The sequence below is a fragment of the Nyctibius grandis genome, chromosome 2 (assembly GCF_013368605.1).
Source record: "Nyctibius grandis isolate bNycGra1 chromosome 2, bNycGra1.pri, whole genome shotgun sequence".
NCBI classification, from domain to species: Eukaryota; Metazoa; Chordata; class Aves; order Nyctibiiformes; family Nyctibiidae; genus Nyctibius; species Nyctibius grandis.
Window position 1 is genome coordinate 117,511,393 of NC_090659.1, and position 20,201 is coordinate 117,531,593.

The window sequence follows — 20,201 nt, forward strand, 5'->3', positions numbered from 1 at the left end:
CTTCAGTTCCATTGTAGAGAGATTGCCTTCACTAAACGTGAAAACAGTTTGGGGTTTTGGATAGCAGAAATCCTCGATCATGGCCCTTTTTTATCTTGTGTAGTCATTTCTGAACACAACCAAGGAAGATCTGTATATTAAAAGGGCTACTAATAGTATGGTGGAATGAAATATACACCTCCAATCAGATTCTGTAAATATCTTTATGTGAACTCAACAGCCCATAGAATATACACATCACTGTGACATGTTTTAGTCTCCAAACATTTAGCTTTCTTGCTAAATTTAAAAAATGGCACTGATATACAAACAGTCGAAGATTCTTTGAGGATTTTTTATTAATTATGAATAAATGCTTTTAAGAGATGACTGTTCAGCACTATCAAGCTTCTCCAAGCAATCTGGAAGACTTACCCTATTCTTGGTATAACGGACTCTGCCTGATGCAATTCCCAGCCGCTGAAAGTAAGCTTCAAAATCACTGCCTGATCCCAGTTTGTTTATTCTACATGTGGAAAAGGCAACATCTTAGTGAGAGCACTTACTTTATAGTATGGTAGTAATTTATGCAAAATTCAGATTTTTCAAAGAAATGGAGGTCAGTTCTTCTGGAGGGCACATCAGGGACATTAGTAAGATCAGAGACTAGATGAGTGGCAAGCTTAATTAGTCTAACTGATTTTGTTCCAGCACAGTAATTCAGTATACAATATTGCTAGGAAGATCTTTTAAAGATAGCAATCCTGATTATGACACTGACCACATTTAAAAATTGTACACATTGTGCACAAGAGCCATCAAATTGTATCAGACATGTCTCTGCAATCTTAAAACATTAATCATCTGTTTCCAAACTAATATGAATTGGGCAGCAATATATGTCAAGACAGATGTGTTTATATACTTAGCATATTCCACAGTAGAATCAAAGACTCATAAATAATTTCCTCTGCAGAAGACACAATTAGCATTTGTTACTTACAAGTAAATATTGCCATCTGCTGGGTAGGTGTGGCAAGACAGAGGAAAGGAAAATACAATAAAGACAGCTGTACTACTCTAAGTATTTTCAAATATTTATTTAAGTTTTATACTAGTTTTATGTTTATATGTCTAGCCTGGTGAATAATTGGTGTTTCTCTGCTAAAAAAGAAAAAAGTTTCTTCTGTTCCAGCTAAAGTTCCTCTGTTAGTATAGATTTCTGCAAGGAACTATTTGTATCAACTGAGAAAGATCAGATCTGGTAGCTTTTTCAAAAGGAAGAAATCTCAGTGAGTTTAATGAATCTAGAAACTCATCTTTCCAGGGCCTGAAAGATGAGGTAATACATGCAGAGCAAGTCAAATCACACAAAGGGGCAGTTCTGCTTACCTTACGTGAGTAATGCCACATTGTGAATAAGATTTAGCCCCATGAGTCACAGGCTCAGAGTGTTTAGAGTTTTACTACCTTCCAATATGAAGTTTTAATACCTTCAGATATAGATTTGTAATGTATTACATTTACATCCATTGTATAAACAAAGAATAAGTATCATGAGAGCTTTTTAATTACCGCTCCAGGCAGTTTCTTTCAGCTGAGCATTTGCTTTTCCTAACAAGTTTGATATTATCTCGTCTAGTTGGGTGACTAAACTATATTTTGAACTCTTTCCCCGCCCTGCTCTTTATTGATTGCTTTCCAAATTGCTTTTCTACTAATAAAAGGCCTTTAAAAAGTGTGAGGTTTCATTTTACAGCAGGCATAGATGTCACCATCATAAAAAAAAAGTAATAAAATTTTATTTTATTTTACTTTAAAAGATATTGCTAGAGAGTCACCTTGTGCTAAGAGGTTTTTCCATTGCTGTCATCAATAGCACATCTTGAAAAGTTCTGGAGAGTAGCCATGCTATGATATGACAGAAATATTGGGAAAGAAAAAACAGGTTAACAACTTACCTGGGATAGCTATTATTTTCAGTTGCAGGATCTTTCTCAAGCCAGCTCTCATAAAGAGACTTATTTTCATAACCTTCATCAGGGCTTAAAATCTGGAGAGGAAAATATTATAGTCTCATTGGAAGTGCCTCTAACTCAATTCGTCACCAAAGGAGACCTTTACAGCTATCTGTATCACTCTTAATCAACACCACTGCTGCAGGCAGGGAAGTACAGATAGATACACTATTTACATTTGTTACATATATTTATGGATCCCAACCATGAAAAGCATCTCACAGGCACTTGGAACCAACCACAGTCAGTGGGGAAGAGCAGGTTAAAAGCTCAAGGACACTAGCAGGGGCTCATCCACTTCTGGGGGAAGTGGATCCTAGGGATTTCTAGGACTTCTTATCACCTTATTATAGCACTGTGTATGTACACACACAACAGCATATCTAGCACTATGGAGCTCCACCAGCAGCCAGATTGCCCCAGCTGCTTTCCTTTCAGCAGGGAAGGGGAGACGACAGCCCTAACCCTGTGGAGGTTTGCCCTGCACAGCAGCAATATTGTCTCAACAAGCTGAGCCTGAAATTTGACTGCTTTTTCTATAGGAAGAGTACAAAAGATTTGTGCTAGAAGGAAGGGTCAAAGCCAGTCATTAACTATATTACAGTAGTGCCAAGGAGACTCAGCCAAGACTGGAGCACCATTGTGCAAGACACTGTGTACAAATGTACATCCCACCCTTATCTTAAAAAAATCTAAAAGCTATGTAACCAGGATGGGAAAGGTAAGTATTAGTACAGCCACCATACAGCCAGGAAAACTATGAAAGATTATAAAATTAGTTGACCAAAGCTCTTAGAAAATCTGTGGCAGAGGTAAAAATAAATCAAGACTCTGGCCCTGGCCTCCATCTACACTTAAACAATCTTTAATAGACATGGTCCTTTAACTATAAGATTAGTTATGATGTGCAGAGGATTGGAATTTTTATTTTTTTTTCCAAAATACAAAGCATAAATGTTCATGGCTAGATACACAGTCCCACAGTATTGTTGAGACTTAAATTCTGCATTGAAAAATAGACAGACTCCAAATTGAAAATCCAAAGAGTTCTGACCTCTGAGATTATGTCAGCAGCTAGCAGAAAAAATAACAACTTTATGAAGTAAGTGCTTGGCTGCTGTCATTTTCAGGGCACTTCGGTCAAGTTCTAGGGCTAAATTGAAAATGGCACATTAATAAGAGCAAGCTGAACTCTGACATATGGGAGTAAAAGCACTCAATGCTCTGACAGAGACGTTATTCTGACAGCTCTGGTCATGTAAAAAACATTGGCCAGCTTTTTCATACAACACTGAGCCTAGTAAAACATACTATTTGCCCTGACTTAGATCCAAATCTGGAGTCAGCATAAGCTTACTGCTACCTCAAGGGAAGATGCAGCGTTCTTTAAGTTTAAATACAAAGTAAGAAGTGATGATCAGAACAGAGGAATTGGAGTTGGACTATTGCAGATGCTGACTGATGATGACCAATTGTCTAAACCTAGCAGTAGAGCAGGGCCAAAAAAGACTTTCAACAGCTAAATGTCCCATCTGTATGCTGAGGACCACACTTAAATACAGAACTCCTTGCAAGACAACACTTCATGTGTATACTACATTTTCTGGTGAGAAGTAACTCACTAAAAAATAAGAAGAGCAAAAAGATCCTGGGGTGTTGGACAGTTGGATGTTGAACTCTTGAATATGAACAGAAATAACTTTCTTTTGGACATGCACAATCACCCACAACTCCACTAATGTTCTCTCACATACTGGGCTTCCTGAATGAAATTCAATCCCATGCAAAAGCCTAATGCAAAGCATAGGGAACATTTAGGTCCCACTTATGCTGTTTCCAGGAATTAACTAGGACTCTGGAGGTGCACAGCACTTCTCATACTCCTGTTCAAGAAACTAATAACCAGGATATGCAAAGACTTAATGGGTTGAGGCTTTGATGTGTACATCTGACTTCCCAATGTCATCCAAAACCAAATGCATTGAAGTTGAAATAGCAAACCCAAGAATAGAATCACTGTGCCTTAATCCTTCTAGCCCTTAAAGAAATTAGGGTTTTTTTTAGGATAGTGAAAAAGACACAACTGATTAGCAAAGGTACAGATTGCAGTCTTTGGTTATCTTTATAAGAGGCTACCTAAATGCAAGTGAAGAAAAAAAAAATAAAGAAAATTAAGCAGATCCCTCTGCAAAACAGAGCTTCCCTGTTCTAGCTGTTGCTTTAGTTTCTCTCCCTATTTTGCTAATCCAGTTCACTGGAATTTTTAGAGGCCTGAAGAATAAAGATTTTGGAACCCCTGAATGAATTTTATTCTGTGATGCTAGAAGCAGTGAGCCAAGTAAAATGTGTGCCACGTTTCTACAGGGTCTATCAGTCATCTGTATACATGTTTCCATGCCAACAAAAATGGCGTCCAAGCTAGAAGTGGTCTTTCAGCAAATGCCCTTTGGTATCCCTGACTTCTCTCCAAGAGTCCGTTAAAACATCTTTTTCCTTGGGAAAATTCCAACAATCTCGATGAATGATCTTACAGAAAAGTTCAAAAGAGTGTAAGTGTTCCAGAGAAAGGTTTCACAGCCTGTGATTTATGCATCACTGAAAGTCATTGGTGGCACATCAACACTGGTAAATAAAAGATGGTTTGGAAATGAAAACGACAATGTTGAATCACTGTAAAAATTGAACCATGATTTTATTTTTCAAAAAGATGAGAGGAGGTCCCAAGTTTAGAAGTAAAAAAAGAGGAAAACACTCCTCTAGAAAAATGTAGCAAGTTGTATCGCAAATTTATTTAGTGAGACAGTGAAAAAAAATGAGTAAAAAGAAAAAAAGGATTGCAGATGAGATGCTTTGGACAGAGACAATACGATAAAACTGGGGAAAGTGCTCTTCGACTGTATACAGAAAGCAGGGAACAGCAGAGAATGAGAATGTTGTTGGAGAATCCTTCTCTGTGCAACAACAGAAAAGAAAAAGTAGTTGTGGGTTTTGTCTATAACAAGCTAAAAAGAAAAATAAAAATCTAAGATGTTCCAACAGTGGCTTTAAGGAGTTCAAGAAATAGTGAGACTTTTCACTGACAACTCTCTACCATAAGATAATCCCCTTTACAAATGGAGCTATGAAGAATATAGATGAATATAATGTACTTCTAGGAGCTTTTTAGCAGGTTGACAGCATAGAAATATGGAATAGTTGTCAGGTTTTTTATTGTCTACATTATGCTTCTACAGTTAAAAGCTTAAATAACACTGAATAGGAAAATTTTCAAAAAAGCAAGTCTCAAGTACTTTGTATGGTACTTTAATGGAAGTTTCCTACTCAAACCCAGCAGTAGTTGAACAGTTGACTTAAGACCAAGAGTGAGGTACTATTTTTAGCCCAGAGCATTTTTTTACTTTGCTTATCTTTTACAGAAAAATGTATCCCTGGGTAAGTGGCTTGCTGCAGACAGAAAGTAAACTATTTTATCCAGGGCCCTGCAGCACCAGGGACATGGAAATTTTTATAGGCAAAGCAGAATGCCCTTCAGTGTCTGAAATGTCACAGCTAACATTTGAACAAGCACAGCTTCTTCCCCAGCAAGGAAGAAAGAGTAAGATAGAAAGAGTTGATAAGAAAATAAAATATAATGTAGAAAAGAAAATAAAAACATGGGAATAGCATAGATAAACCACCCCAGATTAAAACCATGGCATTTCCAGTGTTAAAAGAAAGTGTACTGCATTTGAAAATAACTCGGTATGAATGCGCCTAATGGGATGGAGACTAGTAGCTGGGGTCATCCTACCAAGTACCATTACAGTGCAGATTTTTACACTGGACCAAGTCACTTGGGTTCCCTTAAAATCAGGGGAAAAAAACAGTTTGAGAGCTTTGTATGTACGAGAGCAGACAACCACATCTGGTCAAATGAATCTCATCCTAAAGGCACCTATTTCTATCCTTTGCCTTTAAAGGGAGCCTACGTTCCTTAAGTCAGACAGAGATGTCTTCTGTGAATTGGGATCAATCCAGATCTGAGGATAGTGACAATGGCTCATGCTACGTGCCTAATCTGGTTAACTCCTCATATGGCCAATGAAGTTTCATGCTTTAATGGATCCCAGTCTTTCAGCTTTATGATAATTCATCCTGAGAGATGAAAGCACAGGAGACATGATTAGACCACTTGTAATCATGCAAATCCATACATCTGGCCTGTTACAAAACATGCCAAATACAAATATTTTTATCGCAGTATTTCAGGGGCTCAATGAGATATGAAGGAGATGCGGGGGAACAGACAGAGAGAAAGTGCCAGGTAGCCAAGGTGACAGTGAATAGATTCTCTTTTGCACATGAAATGGAAATTTAAAATGCAATTTATTTCATTGAATACTTAACACTTTAGAGAATTGATCTTGCTTAAGTGTTTTGCTATCTCATTTTTATTATCATTATTCTTACTATATATTACAAATAATATTCCACTTATGTCAGTGACACATTTCAACCTTTCTAAGAATACTGAGGAGCTGTGAGCCTGGACTGTGTACAACTAACAGGATGTTTTGCTACTGATTTTGGTGGGATCAAGAGTCTTCCAGCACACCAATAACAGAAATCTAATATTATTCAATAATCCAATTTTATCCAATAAACTTGCAGTTTTACATTCTTAGAAAGTCATAATTAATAGACACTGATTCTGTACCTCTTTTGTCAGATTATACACCAGTTTGTAGAGAAGAGGGGTGCAGTCAACTCTTAATGTGTAGTTGCCTGAAAAGGAAACAAAGACACGGAAATTTTCCCTTCTCGTACCAGTGGTATTATCTTCTTAATGGATTAAACCCTGCAGTCCTTTCTTAGACAAACTTCTTGACTCCAAGGCAAGAATTTAGATCTTGCCTCAGAATATATACAGAAATAGACTACTTGGTCACATCATATAAGCTACTGCTATTACACAACAATGACGCACTGGTTATAGAACATACACAATAATGTAATTAAGCCTTCCCATCGTTCTAAAATACGATCAACTATCCCGCATTAGCTACACACCCTTGTCACTCATACTCCTCCAGAAGCTTGTGTTAAACAGAAGGCAATGTAGTTGGTACATTCAGGAACAGTGCAGGAGGAAAGATATATTCCCTGCAAGACATTCTCAGAAGTCTTGCAATGCAGCTGCTTCTTGTCTTATCATAAAGAGGACTTTTGCAATGTTTTTCCAGACTGTGTCTGAAAGACAGGTCATCTTCTGAGTAAGAGACTTGCAAGACATTTGGCATTTTGTATTTCAGAACTAAGTCTCACCCAAACAGTAGGCAACAAAGATGCAGAGTAATGTTTTCACCTACTGTCTACTAAACCTCCCCTTTTACCAGCACGCTGTGTCTTCTAGACTTTACACCCATGAGGCTTCCACACTGCCTGTGGGTTATGTTGAGCTAGGTAAGTATCTCATACCAAAGTTGTCAGTTACAGCAGCAAGAGCTCCATCAAAAAGAAGCTACTGCCACTTTTGAGGCAGGCAGGCAGGCAGTCTTCTCTATAGACTACAGCCACTGGACAGCAGCTGGGTAAACACCTCTGCCCTCAAATACAGACAACAACAAAGAGGGGAAGAGGAGTGAGAAGTCTTGGACATAAAAGAACACATAAACTCCCAGATACCACTGTTATTATGTTTTGATATGGTTTTAGACCTTTGGGTCATCCTTTGCACAGTGCGTACTTACAAAAGGACTAGACTGACAATTACAGAAAACCCCATGATGATGGAAAAAAATACTAGATAATATTAATAATGTTTCCAAGGAGAGCCTATATTTGACAACTGGATATTAAAGTCACAAAAATGCTCAAAAAGATGACCTACTATTCTTCTTTTCATTGATAAAGGACAATGAATAGAAATAATTTGCTGTCCAAAACATGGCATAAAAAGTGCTGTGGAGAATGTATGATGATAAACAAAATAATCGGCAGAGTACCTGGATGCTATGGCTCTATAGGAGATTCTAATGCCCATCCAGGTGAAAGATGTCCAAGACACTTAATACAGTGCACTGAATATGGTGTTCTTTTCCCTATTACATATTTCTTATCCAGTGGTTTTACTTTCACATTTTCTTTAGTTCATAAAGCACGAGACATGTTTGAATAATCAAGATTTGGAAGAAAATTGTTAAGACAGCAGCATGTTGGCTGCAAACCAACTAAAAATATGTGTTACAATCCATGCTGAGAATATGAAGAAGTTGTAAAGCTATTATTTCATTCCTGAGATCTTCTAGGCGTGAAATTCTGCTCTACTTTTTACACAGCATGTAGGCTGCATAATTGAAGGAACAGCTCGAAGCATCCCTATATCCCAGCTCCAACTGAGCATTTAGAAACTGGGTTTGGATTTTCTTTCTTTCCAATCCTTTTGTTACAGACAAAATTCTCAGCTGACAGGAATAAAAAGAGTTCTTAAATATGCCTGTTGGTATCCTTTTTATTCACACACAGTAAGCCCAAATAAGTTGGGTTTCACAAGGGAAGAGCAATGCCCTAAATAACTGAGGTTATGACACAGGACAGCTTCACAGGTCTGTCCTGACTATTATTTCAGCACAGGCAACAGTAAATGAAGTCCTTCTGTAATAAAGCTCAGTATAATTTAAGAAGGATTTTGTGATTTAGGTCATAATGTTGGGCCCAAAATTCAAAGTCCAGTTTGAATTGAAAGCAGCATTTCTGTATGACAGATTCTTCTCATAATCTGAAGGGCATAGTAAATTGGATAATGGTGGATCAGGTTTTTTGTGAAACCATCTTCACCGCTTATTTTTGTAGAAGAGGCCTGCCATAATACTTATGTAACCCCCTGCATATTCTCCTTGCTCATAGCAATGAACAAAGGTGCCCACAGTGGCCCAAAGCACCAAAATGGGTTCCACCCCACAAAATGTAAGCCTAATGTCTCGACACAAATTTTCTTAAGATTGTAATAAATTAGTGTCCCAAAATATTATAATTTCACAGGGAAAGGAGTTGGAAGCAGAACAAGGAGCAGTCTGTAAAACTGTAGTTGTAAATTAAAGCTAATGCAGTTGAGAGAGTTTAACATTCAGACCACTCAGTCCATTAGCGCAGAATACCAAACTCCTCCAGAGGAGACATTCTGGACTCCAGACACGTGGGCTGCAGCTCATGGATGGTGCTATTTGCAACAAGAAAGCAACAGGAGAATTTAAATTGTTCTCTCTCTCCACTTAATTCTGTATTTGCTACACTTATTCTGAACATCACATTATCTATCTCATATTTACCAGATCTTGATGCAATAAATAATACACAGTGAACTGTTAAAATTGACATCTGTGAAGTAAAGTGAGTTTAAAAACAAAAGACATACCTTCTATAGAAGAATCTGTGTTGATGTAAGCAACTGCCCGTTCCTGGAGGACTCTGGCATTTTCCTGGGGTTGTAAAAGTGTGATTATTACTTTCAATTAGTGATGTTTAGTCAAGGGCATATTAAGTACAGTGTTTTTTTACAGCATTACCTTTAGGAGCCCTGTCAGGATAAGGAGTACTATGTACCTTACTAATTATATTAATATTTGAAGATGGGTCAATGATCTGGGCATACGAAATTCACTCCTGCTTTCTGGGACTTAATTCATTGTGTAAAACACCCACAAAATGTAGGTGCTGCCTGCTGCATCACACAGGGGCAAGATGGAGCAGGAAAACTACTGAACAGCATTGTAACAGTATCAGTTGAGGTTACACATGTGTTTTAACTCTGCACTTGCAGTGCTTTTTGAACACGCATGTGACTATGAGGTAAGACAGAATTCCTCCATGCTTTTAATCCCTAGTTATTCATGTGAGCTTCCAGCACTGAACTCAATTTTAACACCGATAAACCAAATATTGCTGTCATTTCTACAGTCTTCCATTTCAAAAAGGGATGAGTTAAAGCACTGACATTTCTTATTAAAATGAATTTGACTGACTGTTTTGAGGCAACCACACATTGCTTTCGTGCTAAATATATACACGCACTTGTTTAATTTTTTGCAAACTGGTAATTATGTTTGAAATTGATATTCTAATCAGTAAGTGGTATTTTACTAAGTCTTGGCTTTGTTATAGATATTCTAATTAGGTTAGTAATTGTTATTTGATTCATTCAATTTATTACCCAACTAATCATCTGTAAGTCATATGAACTAAAAATTGAATTGGTAATTGATAACTTCATAATGAAATTAATCTTTAAAACAAACAGTAGAGGAGATTCTGCAAGAGAATATGAAGGGAGGGAGCAAGCCTGTATATGCATACATGAGGCCTTGCATATATGCAAAAGCATATTTGCAACATAAAGGAATTCCTTTGTATATGAGCAATGGAGATTGTTGTATGTAACAAAAGCAGGTTGCCACAGCTGCAGAGTCTTTTTGTTATATAGAAGATGGGGAATATCATGGGTTAATTTTCCTCAAGATTTAGTAAATGACAGATCTGGCAGCTGCAGAAAACACGAATGTAAGCTGTGAGGAATGCCTCTAGAGAAACGGAATCTAATTTAGGTGTCAAAGAGGAGGAATGCACACCACCAAGGTAAAGCAAGAAAACAATAATATAAAAACATTGAGGTTCAAATATGAATTGTGCTCGTGGCTCTCAAAGCTAGTACAGCTGCCATTTCATGAAATAATGGATGATAAATTACTAGATATTAAATTATTAAACAAAAAACATTACAGAACAGCAGTAGCAATATGTGAACAAATCAAACATAAAAATAACTCCTTATTTATTCATTACTTGCTTGAGAGAAACTGATTTTTTAAGTATCATTGTTACATATTCCTCATAGTTAAAACAACTGTGTGTTTTTTTCCTGACAGCATCTAAATATGTGTACAGTTACACAGACAAAGAAATCACAAATAAAGTTTATATACAGTATACTTTTGTTATCACTTGAGTTCAGGTGGGATGAAACTAATGCCAACTCTTTAAAATCTCTCAGTAAATGTTTTTAAAGATAATTTAAATTATGCTTTCCTCATCTAATGTCCCATAAGCCAACTGTAAGATGCAGAGAGTCTATTGCAGCGGGAACCCAAACAGTTTATGAGAGAAAGAATTAGTGCAAATCCAAAGGAAGTGAAATCTCAGCTTTGTTAACAGAAGAATGATGGTGTTTGGGAGCATATTTCTGGTTTTGTTCCTCCTCTGACACAAGTCATTTTCACAGAATCGCAGAATCCTCTTGGTTGGAAAGGACTTTTAAGATCATCGAGTCCAACCATTAACATAACACTACCTAGTCAACCACTAAACAATATCCCTAAACAATATCCTGAAGTACCACATCTACTCATCTTTCAAATACCTCCAGTGATGGTGACTCCACCACTTCCCTGGGCAGACTGTTCCAATGCTTGACAACCTTTTCCGTGAAGAAATTTTTCCTAATGTCCAATCTAAATCTCCCCTGGTGCACTTGAGGCTGTTTCCTCTCGTTCTATCGCTTGTTACCTGGGAGAAGAGACTGACACCCTTCTCGCTACAACTTCCTTTTGGGTACTTGTATAGAGCAATAAGGTCTCCCCTGAGCCTCCCTTTCTCCAGTCCAAACAACTCCAGTTCCCTCAGCCGCTCCTCATAAGACTTGTTCTACAGACCCTTCACCACCTTTGTTGCCCTTCTTTGGACTCATTCCAGCACCTCCATGTCTTTCTTGTAGTGAGGGGCCCAAAAATGAACACAGTATTCAAGGTGCGACCTCACCAGTGCCGAGTACAGGGTGACGAACTCTTCCCTTGTCCTGCTGGCCACAGCATTTCTGATACAAGCCAGGATGCTGGTGGCCTTCTTGGCCACCTGGCCACACTGCTGGCTCATATTCAGCAGGCCATCGATCAACACCCCCAGGTCCTTTTCCACCAGGCAGCTTTCTAGACACTCTTCCCCAGACTGTAGCAGTGCATGGGGTTGTTGTGCCCCAAGTGCAGGACCCAACACTTAGCCTTGTTAAACCTCATACAGTTGGCCTCGGCCCATCGATCCAACCTGTCCAGATCCCTCTGCAGAGCCTTCCTACCCTCCAGCAGATCAACATTCCCACCCAACTTAGTGTCATCTGCAAACTTACTGAGGGTGCACTCGATCCCCTTGTCCAGATCATTGATAAAGATATTGAACAGAACTGGCCCCAATACTGAGCCCTGGGGAACACCACTTGTGACTGGCCTCCAACTGGATTTAACCCCATTCACCACTACTCTTTGGGCCTGGCCATTCAGCCAATTTTTTACCCACCGAAGTGTACGCCCATCCAAGCCATGAGCAGTCAGTTTCTCCAGCAGAATCCTGTGGGAGACTGTGTCAAAGGCTTTACTAAAGTCCAGGTACACAACATCCACAGCCTTTCCCTCATCCAGTAAGCAGGTCATCTTGTCATAGAAGGAGATCAGATTAGTCAAGCTATGTAATTATTTTGCTATGTAATTTTATGGTTTACTGAAATACATGTCAATAAACCAAACCAAAAAGATTAACATATTTTATTTTGTAATTTTGAAAGCTCTATCCACATATCTAGATTTAGTCTTGTAAATAAAATTCTAACAGAAGAACAAGACAACACATTTCTATTAAACCATTCAGTACTAATAAATTGACATAGTTCAGCAGAAATGTGTTTCATCCCACAATTTTCTGCCTGCTCTACTTCTAACTTGGATTTTACAGACAAAGCAATGAAAACTATTTTAAGACCTATATTTTTTACCGGGGCTGAACAAATCCACTTAGAGGATTAAGAACTGAATGTGCCCAACAGGGAAAGGAAGAGAAAAACATTCAGAACCTCACTTCTGAATTTCCCAACATTCTTCTATCAGGCAGGAATATAATCAGGGATCCCACTACAGAATTAATCAATTGTCCTGCCCCTGAGACTCTACAATACTGGAAGTTCCACAGGCATCTGGAACTATTCATTTATAAATTACCTACCCTTTCATTTGCCCAGGAGGATTAATTTCCACACAAAGGGCTTGTTATGCTTATGGATCACAGGTACATGATCTGGACTTTAGTTTATAGAAACTAAGGAATTTCTCAAATAGAAAGTTAGAAATAAATCAATTTAGGTTGTATAAAATGCTATCATTCTGTTAAATGAAGGGATAGATTTCCACACAGAGACCACTGAGGGACATTAGCTTTGAATCAAAGTAGATTTTTAAATTTTAGAAGAGTTAGTGCACTTACGTTGTAAGAAGTTAGATAGGTAACTTGTACAAATATATGAGGGCCTTGCAGCACCTGAAGGAGTCTGTTGTGCTCCAATTTTACCTTGAAGCTATTGATTGCAGTCTAGGAATAGATGTCACTGGGTACTGCATCTGCCTGAAACAGACTTTCACATTTTTCTTTCTTTACACTATTTTTTATTTACCTCAGCCCATTCTGTGGAACCCAATAATCCAAATTCTTCTGCATCCCAGCTAGCAAAAATAATCGTTCGCTTAGGTCTCCAACCTGCAAGCACATAGTTAAACTTGAAAATTCAACTTAAAGTTAGAAAGTCTAGTGAAAGATCACCACAGTTAATTGAAATAACTTTTAAAAAATAGCACTTAATTGATATAGTAGTAAAAAAAATCCTCTCTGAACTCCTTAGAGGAACATATTATTGCAGAGGCATTTCTTCTTAATGCAATATTTCCATTCCACACAACTAAGAGGGTACTATTACACTGATGAGAGACGTGAGGGAATAAATTCAGCCAACTAAGATGCAATGCCACACATGCATCTCTTCAATGAATTTGCATCGTTCATAATGAGAAATCCAACTTTCTGTAGAGGTGAAAAGTTAAATCAGCACAACTGCTTATGGGAATATTCAACACGGTTCCTCAAAGCTGCTGTTTTCCATATGCATCATTTTATGCCTGTAATAAGTAAGTTACCTTCCACCTTCATTTTACCAAAACTCCGTACAACCTCTTGCAGAACAGCTGCACCCGTAGTTGGATCGATACCACCAAATACCCAAGAGTCTCTATGACCTCCTAAAATAATATATCTGTCTGGAAACAAACACACAATATCAGTACTTAATTAAAAATGCATTTAGGTTACCTGTATTTCCTTTGATTGAATCCCTACTTGTGTCAAGCAAAATATGAAGTTTAATACCAGTGCTACAAATTTATTTTTTAAGGTAATCTGCAATCATTCCCTTACTCTAATGAAGTATATAAATGAAGACAAGAAAGATTTTTTACATATTTTTCCACTTAAAAGTCTTTCATGTGTATGGCCTTCTACTAAGAATCAACAATAGTATGTTGAGGTCCCAAATCATCACTAGTTTTCTGTACTTTGCATTGTGTTAATTTTTTCAAAGGCAAAATGTATGAATGATGTAACTGGAAACCTACTGTAAAATGACAGGCATTATAAAAAAATTCTCTGACGTCTATCATTCTAGCACTCTCATTCAAACATATTCTTGGGAATGCTAATGAAAAAGAGTGTGATGGGAGGGACAGGACAAATATCAAGGGTTTCTCAGATTCCATATTATCCGGCTATCTAAAAAAACTTGAAGTTTCTTGCAACGTGAGAAGCATTTCACTAAACACAAAATAAAGAAGGAATTAAAATCCTCAAGCACCCAATGCTCACCTGGTTCCACAGCTCCTCTGAGGATGCCAATGACATTGTAAATTCGTGTTATTTTATTGTTTGTGTGAACATGCATTCTGACTTTTCTGAAATGAAAAGAAGTATGGAGTAACCATTTCTAAATGAGAAGGCAATAAAAAGTCAATGTAATAGCTTGTAAGCCAGAAAGTTCGTGCTTCTGTTCTGCTTTATGTATTCAGCACTGATCTAACCTGTCATGCTGTATCAGTGTCCCATTTTTTATTTCAGGCTAAGTTGCTGACAGAAAGATGCCTTAGAAACAGCCCTATGAAGTGGGCCAATCTATAAACTTTCAAACATTTACAGAATTTATTGAATTGTTATTTATGGGAGTCAGTTGGATAATCATGTATTAGAGTAAACTGAAAAGCATATACAGTAATTAAAAATACATTTACATTTTGACCAAAATTATAATTGTGGATATTACATATTTTTATAAAGAATACACTTTGGTTTTCTAGCACAATTCCATGTAATAAGATAGAACTTGGAAAGAAGGTCATTAGAAATATTCATCCAGGAATAAAATGAAATCTCTGTTTAGGACAGCAGATCTAAGTGATCAAGATTGTCAGTCCTCCATCCCTCAAGCCCCAGTAAAATCTGCTTGTGAAATTTCAAAAAAAGGAAGGAAATTCAGGTATTAGGAGAGCTAAAAATAATGTAGTATTCATCCCCTCTCAACCTATAGAAGAAACAAGGCATCAAACAATGCTTTTTTTGTGTCTGGCAAAACCCCAAGAGATTCACAGATGAAGTTATCTTTTCAGCAGCAAATCTGCATAGCTGTCAAAATCCAAACCTGCTTCAGGATACCTACTGGATCTTTGCCCAGAAAATAAATGACACCAGTGCCTTGAGCATGCATATACTTGCACACTTTCCATGTGCAAGTGACTTTCTACCTAGACTCAAAAGGTTCATTTTTATATGCAGCTACTCTGAGAAAGAAGTATATGTAGGATTAGCCCATATTTACAAAAACTGTGTCCCTATCAAGTAGGAAGGTGCTAAAAAGTGCATTCAAAAATATTTCCCATGTATATGTTTTGTGGATGAATCATATTGTTTCTTTTCTCACTGTTGCTCTTCAAGACATTCCAAATAGCACCTTAATTATGTCAAATACGCGTTCTTATTCATTTATTCCTACTTTATTAATTTTCAGCTAGTGATAAAGCAGAGCAGAAAAGAACAGTGATCAGTGAAGTCTTTATAAAATTATATATTCAGAAATACCCTTGTTTTGCAGGAGGTGGAGCAGTAATAAAGATACACCATTTTTACACACTGTTCATTGTGGTTCGCTATCACTCCTCATAGAAAAATATTTCATGTAAACTGAAAGTATTTTTACATGAAAAACTGATAGAAAAGTGATCTTTAGCTTTATCTATGGCAGCTTATAAGTTACAACCAAGGAAGAATGCTATGACAGTTCCTGACAGCCAGTCAAATCCCTGGTTGCCAAATGCAATTGTTATGTGGCTTGGTCTCCTGAAGAGCAAGTCTGTTAGTGCTGGAGACCTGGACAGTTGCATTTCTGTGTTAGAGCTGAAAAAATGTAAACCGCAAACATATTTTTGCTAATCCAACTGGTCAAAGGCCGGTTCCTCCCAAACAAATTAGTAAGATATATGTGCTTTGGGCTCTTCCGTCCTGTTATTGTTCAGGACTTTCAACCATGGGGCCTACCAGCTCTGGGGAACAGTTGATGGACTCGAATAATTTCCATACTTCACAGCTCTAAGTTCACAGAAACGCTGGGAGGCTTTCAGTGGGCAAGGGAAAAATGCATAGAAGAGAACTACTGAATTGTCACTGCTTCCCTGTTGGACCACTACAAGCTGGCTGTCCCATTGTCCCCTTGGCCATCAGAAACAGGAAAGAAAGACCAAAGCTTGAAGTGAGGAGGAAGTTTATGGTTAATTCACTAGTATTAAAAAATGTTTACTTATGGCTATATAGTAATTTTTAAAAGGACCAGTGAAACACGGTCTGAACCTTAAAGTAAGGATTAAAATTGGAATGACAGGGCTGGACCTATAATCTCTGAATCTGTCTATCCATTGACACTGGGGACACTGAGCAACACCATAGTTTTGATAATTTATTTTCAACTTCTGATAGTTAACACCAAGTGTTGCCCACTCAGAAGGAAGTAAATTTCTCCAGAATATCCCTAGATGTATTGTTTCACAGTCCTTCTCTTGTTGAGACTTTTTTTTTGCAATATTTTCTAAATAGGCAAGCGTTAAAACAGACCTTGTAGAAGAGTTGTCTGCAAATCCTGGCCCTATATTATAAGACACATTGAGACTTCCCTTCCAGCTGCTGTCTGGAGCTGCAGGTCCTCCCATTGCACTGTTAAGTGAAAACCAAGACAAATGTAGTTGACGAGTAGGCTAAAACCTCAAATTCTCTTAATGTTTACTGCACCTAAAACAAGGTGGGTTTACAAAATTCTTAAAAATATTATGCCAGAAAGAGATTGCTTTGGATTTTCCACATTTTCTGAAGCACACACTACTACAAAACAGCAATAAATACAAGTAACCACATAGATTTTACCATCTTGGTATAAAAAATTTTGCTGTACATTTGTGAATACTGACTTCTGGTGAGGAGGACTGATGTATACTCACCGTAATAATACTTCTGCATCATGATATCCAATGGGATGAACTGGGATTTTGGGAATCCCTACACCTTCATTAACTTTATACCTGAAAGTGTACTCTGAGAAACCAGAACAAAATGTCAAGTTTATAGCATTTCTTAGCAACTTTCACCAAATTGGAAATACTTTTGAACAGTGCAGCCACACAGTAGCCACAAGCATGTATCATTTTTTTAATTCTTACATAATTTCTTAGATATTACTTCTAGGAAACCAAAATGTAATGACAGAGCCACAAACCCAATAGTGCATATGCAACTGTGTAAGGGAAGTCCCCACATTTGATGCAAGGTTAGATTTGCTGTCGATCCATATTATTACATCTCCTTAAAGCTGACTGTGAGGTAACCAAGCTGGTGCGTGAGGTGAAGATGGCCCCTGTAGAGCCTGTTTACAACCCACAGAAGACATCCACAGATCCATTTACCTACGTCGAAGACAGTCAATGTCTCTCTGAATCTGGTGGGCCAGGCACACACAATCTATCCTGTTTGTTCAGTATAGTGTTGTCTGACGCCCCCAACAATGGTCACACAAGCCAGTGAGCTTTCCAGAAGCACCCCTGTGTTTCCATGCCCATCCCATGGGCAGACAGGACTGGTAGGCACCTTAGTTCAGACTGAGTTCAGGATGCCTACAAGGACAAGACAAGCACAAGAGTGCCAAGTTTCGAAAGGCTCCAGGCTACTGTCGCTTTTAATACAGAAATTTTACTCCCTCTGAAGAGGATTTTAAACTGTTTTTCTGCTTGGAATTTAGGATCAGCAAGGAAACATACCTCCAAGCAAAGCTATTACTTCTCTTTGATGGTAGACTATAATGTAGTTCAAACTGTTCCTCTTGAGAAACACATATTTAAAAATGGCTATAAATTCTCAGCCATTTTCTACTGCTTCACAGTCAGTAAACTTACACATCCTGCTTTTCTAAGAGTTACAAAGCTGGGATCATACAAAGAGATTTTCCTAAAAACTTACTTATCCTGCCTAACTCAATAGCAACCAGCTGAAATGACATACAGGTAGAATTTAGTCTGCAACAGGAAAATTAACTACTGCTAAAAATAATTTTAAGCAGCTTTTTTCTTTGCATCTGTACTGAAAATAGATTAATTTCTAGTGCCACAATAACTTCCAGCACCAGTTTATAAAGTACTTGATGGCCTAGGGTACAGATTTTTCACTCACCTTTCGCAGGATAACCTGGTGTTACAGGGTCCCCAGCTCCATTCAGGTTTAACACATTCCCACGCTGGACTCCTCTGCCTGGAAGGTTCCAGCCATCTGGATAAGCACCTACTCCTGGGGCACAGTAGTCAGCAGGGTCTGAATAAAGTATAATCCCTTGGGCTCCTGCTAATATGGCATTTTTAACCTGTGAAATTAGTTGCTTTTAAGAAATGCCTTTTTTTTTAATGCAGTAATAAATCTGAATGTTGCCATTTACTTCCATGGGGACATAGCTTTAGAAGTTGTATATGGGGAAGAGTGAAAATGACCACAGACTCAGCAGAAGAACAAACCACAGTGAAACACAGTATGTTCATTATGTGTGTCACACCTTTAGTCATAGCTCAAGGCTATGAAATAAAGCACAGGACATAAAACTGAGGCACAAAAACTGACCACTATCCCCACTGTCCCACTATCACCAATTTTGTCAGAGTTGTCTAAAGTCAGAAGAGTTAGTTATTTGATCTCTGTGCATCAGATACCTTGACAAATACTTATTTCTTCAAAATACTGCAGTTCTATGGATGAAAAGTATTAAAAGCCCTGTCTCAACAAACTACTCGGTTCCCTAAACTAATCTCTTGCAAGAACTGCCTAAGGAGTTTGTAGTCATCTCAGTTTCAGGAGATTAATACATTAATCTGTTTTTATTGTTTTGGAAGTTATTCTTAGAATGCAGCTACAATGGATACATTGCAGGCTTCCTTCTGCTCACATGTTCCAACTTACAGTACTCACAACTCCCACCGGCCCTGCCATGAGCAGTGTCTGACCCACAGAGGAAAAAATAAAACACAACCCTTACTTTGTTTCCTCTGAAGACCTTCCCATATCTGGCAATGACAATCTTTCCTGTACAGTTAATTCCCATTTCACGCTCCAGCTTAAAATAGTCTTCAGTGCGGCCATAATTCACATATACCAGATCTGCCTGCACAGAAAAGAAAAGCAGTTTCATGGCAACTAGTCATTCAACAAACAAAATATCTGTTTGCAGAAATACACTGTTTTATTCACTGCATACAATATAGGTTTTTTTTTGCATTTCTACAAATGAGAACCAGTGCCCATAAAAGCAACAGAAAAAGATTTCCATAATATTCTATAGGAAGCCTTGGCTCAAACTGTTGACCTTTCTGTATTATCCTGCACTTAACAGCAGCCCTATAAACTGAGACTGGAAACTAAACTGATGTACTTGGCTGAACTCACAAACTTCTGTGGCCATGAAAAAATAGTGGTATTCTTTGCATACACAAGCACTGACTATTATATAATTTCATTCATCTATGCAATGCAAAGTTGTGCCTGACTTGTTCTTCCATGATGAATTATCAGATTGAGTGAGGGACTTTTGTAGCCTTTCAAGACATTCACTTAATCCAAAATGTCTTCCAAATTGATTTATATATTGCTATTTCTACTTAAACCTTAAGCAAGTCCTCTCCATATGATTGAGTAACATGGAGTAATCAGAGATGTATCCAACATTTTTCATAAAGATACAAGCTTTTCACTTATTACATGATTCATATTTCTAGCAATTTGAGAAAGTTTTTTTTTCAA

The 20,201-nt window shown here is 37.7% G+C and overlaps 1 protein-coding gene across 2 annotated transcripts in view; it reads right to left on the minus strand.

Moving 5' to 3' along the window:
• LOC137660667 (N-acetylated-alpha-linked acidic dipeptidase 2-like) overlaps positions 1-20,201 on the minus strand; it is a 43,379-nt gene that overhangs the window by 8,751 nt on the left and 14,427 nt on the right. For both annotated transcript variants that reach the window (XM_068395639.1, XM_068395638.1), the window contains exons 5-15: positions 19,441-19,566; positions 18,591-18,777; positions 17,369-17,462; positions 16,989-17,087; positions 14,700-14,785; positions 13,979-14,098; positions 13,462-13,544; positions 9,391-9,454; positions 6,694-6,761; positions 1,941-2,032; positions 415-505 (exon numbers count right to left, since the gene is read on the minus strand). In XM_068395639.1, coding sequence (XP_068251740.1) covers positions 415-505; positions 1,941-2,032; positions 6,694-6,761; positions 9,391-9,454; positions 13,462-13,544; positions 13,979-14,098; positions 14,700-14,785; positions 16,989-17,087; positions 17,369-17,462; positions 18,591-18,777; positions 19,441-19,566 — 1,110 coding nt within the window. The remainder of the gene's footprint in view (positions 1-414; positions 506-1,940; positions 2,033-6,693; positions 6,762-9,390; positions 9,455-13,461; positions 13,545-13,978; positions 14,099-14,699; positions 14,786-16,988; positions 17,088-17,368; positions 17,463-18,590; positions 18,778-19,440; positions 19,567-20,201) is intronic.